We start from the raw sequence: 3,210 nt of genomic DNA on the forward strand, positions 1-3,210 counted from the left end.
AGGAGTCCAGACCCCCGGCCCCTCCTCCCTTGGACCCAGTAAAGCGGGCTCGCGCCTCTGTCCTCCGCATGCCGACACTCACCACGGTTGCCATGATGCTCCCCAACCGCTAAGACCCTAACGGAAACGGAAACGTGCTAAGAACGAGGCGTTCGGGCCCCTCTAGGCTGTCAGGTCCTCCACAGATCTCGGTGGTTCCTCCTAAACATGCAAACTCTCCTTGTAGGGCGAGCCGCCACTTTTTAGGCCGAAACTCCTGGGCCAGTTCCCAGCTCCTCCTGGCCCCTCCTCTTTTTACCCAAGCCTCCTTGCCGAGGCCGATTGCAAAATTCTTGCCACTTCTGTGAGCAACCACACGTCCCCCACGCTCCCTTTCCTCCTAATTCCACCCACTTCCCGCCCCTCCCGCCCCCCCGCACTCTAGGCCTCAAGCTTCGGATTGACAGCGCTCACGACCAATTTCCCGGCCGCCCTTGCGCTGTGATGCCCCAGCTCTGTCCTCGGGTCCAGCCTGCTCTCCCTGCCAGGTTAGTTCTAGGGTCCCTGGGTGTCTAGACAGAAGGAAGGGCCTCCCGGGGAACCCGATCTCCCCGGAACCTCACTATCACGAGGGAGCCCAGTAACGTGCTGCTGCGGCCGCCTCCTGCTCAGGTCCGGGGGTGCGGTCGTGCAATAGGAAGCCGAGGGCGTTGCAAGCTTCCCTTCGGGCACCAGCTACCTGGCTCCACGTCCTGTCGGGTGCATTCCACAGACACCCCCGGATCTTCCACCTGTGGCCCCTAGAACTCCCTGCCCGCGTCCGCCATGCCTCTCAGCCGCACTTTGTCCGTGTCCTCGCTGCCGGGACTGGAAGATTGGGAGGATGAATTCGACCTGGAGAACACGGTGCTCTTCGAAGTGGCCTGGGAGGTGGCCAACAAAGGTGAGCGCGCCAGGCGGCGGGGCCCGGGCGAGAAGAGCAGTCGGGGGTGGGGGGCCGGGGACTCCACACCATCCATGACTTTTGGGTTCTGGGCAAGGAGCCTATGACTCATGTGTCCTTGGGGAGGGTCTGGGATCTGTCTCTTGCGCCCTCGAGGGATGGAGATGGGTCTCCTGAGTGCGAAGATAAAAAGAGGCTGGGAGTCCGGTCCTGGGTCCTAGGGGAGAGGGGCGAACCTGAGAGATTCCTAGGCCCCCGGAGGGAGGTTCTGAGAGACCCGGGGTCTTGAACAGGGAAGGAGATGGGAATTGGAAATTCTTAGAAATGGCTGAGTTTCAGACCTGGATTTGGGAGAGTGCTGACTGGGAAATAGAATGCATAAGTCGTGCTGGGAGAATGGGTGGACTGGTCACTCGGGAGTAAGTCTGGGAAAGGACCGGAGGCCCTAATCCTAGGGTGGGAGGGGGTTGGGCACCTTAATGCCTAGGCTCTGAATGAACTGAAGGCCTGAACTATGGGTTCCTGGAAGTAGAGGAGCCTGTGGCCACAGAGAGCTGGAGACTGGAATGAGGGAAGGCTGGGAAGTCCTAAGTTGGTCAGGGGCTGGGCCCTGGGATGGGAGTGGCTGGGGCCCTAGATTTCTGCGTCCGGGGCTTCAGAGGGCCTGAGATCCCGGGTGTGGAGAGCCAGGTGGGGCTGGAAGCCCAAGAGTTGGGCAGTCTTGCTCCACCGAAGAGAGGGCGGTGGGATTTTTTTTTTTTTTTTTTTTTTTTTTTTTTTGCGCAGAGCTGACTTGGGAGAGAAAGGGACTGGGTCCTAACCCCATGGGAGGGGCCTGTGAACACAGAGCCATGTGTCAGGAGGTGAGGACGCTGGGGGCCCAGGCTCCTGGGTCTGGAGTGGAGTCCCGGGAGGGGCAGGGTCCCCCCTGCCAGTGGCCTCCGTTGGGGAGAGGAGACTGGGGGATAGGTCAGCAGAGTCCCTGGGGGCAAGGAATGATTATTCCAACTTTCCTTGGGCAATTGTGGGAATCTGAATAGGACCCTGCCGTGCCTAGAGCCTGGTGGAGAATTTACACCCAGCCCCTGTGAGCTGAGACCCGGGGAACTGGATCCTGCTAATCCCCGTCAGCTTCTGTCATCCATGGGGCCACAGCCCCTCATTCCTTCAGACCCAGGAGCTCAGGCCCCCAGCCCCTCCGCTCACACTCAGAAGCCTAGTCCGAGCCCCCTCCTCCCCCAGAGCTCCAACCCCAGCCCCCTTCTCCTTTCGACCCACATCCTCCTCCCTCTGCCTCTGATGGATGGGTTCCCGGTCCCCTGTTCCCTCTAAGCCAGAAGTCGGGGGCCCCAGCGCCTCCCGTGACCCCACCCCCTCACCCACCTACCCTGGCCCAGGGCTCAGGCCTGTGGACCTCAGCTGGGGCCTGTCCTCATGGGTTTGGGCCCACAGTGGGCGGCATCTACACGGTGCTGCAGACGAAGGCGAAGGTGACAGGAGATGAGTGGGGCGACAACTACTACCTGGTGGGACCGTACACGGATCAGGGAGTGAGGACCCAGGTGGAGCTGCTGGAGCCGCCGACCCCGGCTCTGAAGAGGACGCTGGACTCCATGAACAGCAAGGGCTGCAAGGTGGGCAAGGGCTCCGCCCAGGGCAGGTAGGTGGGTGCCCGCAGTCAGGGTGGGAGCAGGTGGAGAAAGGGGATGGGGGTGGGGGCAGAGAGGGAGGCATGGACAGAAACACGGATGACCTGTACTCCCTCCCCCTGGCATACACAGAGGTGGTATGATTGACACTTAGACAGATGCAGGACCCCATGAAGTGGGTGGGTGCACCCCAAGCTCCGAGACGGTAAATAGGCAGACAGATGGTAGGAACAACAAGACAGACTGAAGGACGGTTCCAAGAGGCCACGATCCTCAGACCCGGAGCGAGGAAAAGAGCTGGACGCAGGGAAGGACAGGCGGCCAGGACCCGGGGGAGGCGGGCTTGGAGGGGGCAGGTGGCGGAGGAGGAGGTGTTCGACAGCCTGGCGCTCACCTTTGGCTCATCCACTTCCTGTCCATGTGACCTTGGCCAGCAGCATCTGCCCGATGGGGTTGTGGGAGGATGAAATAGCGGATACCTCTTCCGCTCAGTTCTTGGCATGAGCTTAGCGCTGTGGGTGAGCTATTATTGCCGTGGTTATTATTATCACCATCATCATTATTTCTATAAACAGCCGGGCTTGCAGACAAGGGAGAGAGATGGATGGAGAGACAGTGAGTGTCCCAAAAGGTGATGGT

The 3,210-nt window shown here is 60.6% G+C and overlaps 2 protein-coding genes across 3 annotated transcripts in view; one reads left to right on the plus strand and one right to left on the minus strand.

Annotated features, from left to right (window-relative positions):
- RUVBL2 (RuvB-like AAA ATPase 2) overlaps window positions 1-381 on the minus strand; it is a 15,552-nt gene extending 15,171 nt beyond the window's left edge. For both annotated transcript variants that reach the window (XM_006765963.2, XM_006765962.2), the window contains exon 1: window positions 83-381. In XM_006765963.2, coding sequence (XP_006766026.1) covers window positions 83-94 — 12 coding nt within the window. In that variant the 5' untranslated portion in view covers window positions 95-381. The remainder of the gene's footprint in view (window positions 1-82) is intronic.
- A 236-nt stretch (window positions 382-617) lies between these two features.
- The window catches only part of GYS1 (glycogen synthase 1), a 16,906-nt gene continuing 14,313 nt past the window's right edge, over window positions 618-3,210 (plus strand). The window contains exons 1-2 of the mRNA XM_006765990.2: window positions 618-922; window positions 2,375-2,556. Of these exons, the coding sequence (XP_006766053.1) occupies window positions 805-922; window positions 2,375-2,556 (300 nt within the window). The 5' untranslated portion in view covers window positions 618-804. The remainder of the gene's footprint in view (window positions 923-2,374; window positions 2,557-3,210) is intronic.

Source organism: Myotis davidii, unplaced genomic scaffold (assembly GCF_000327345.1).
Source record: "Myotis davidii unplaced genomic scaffold, ASM32734v1 scaffold2100, whole genome shotgun sequence".
Lineage (NCBI taxonomy): Eukaryota > Metazoa > Chordata > Mammalia > Chiroptera > Vespertilionidae > Myotis > Myotis davidii.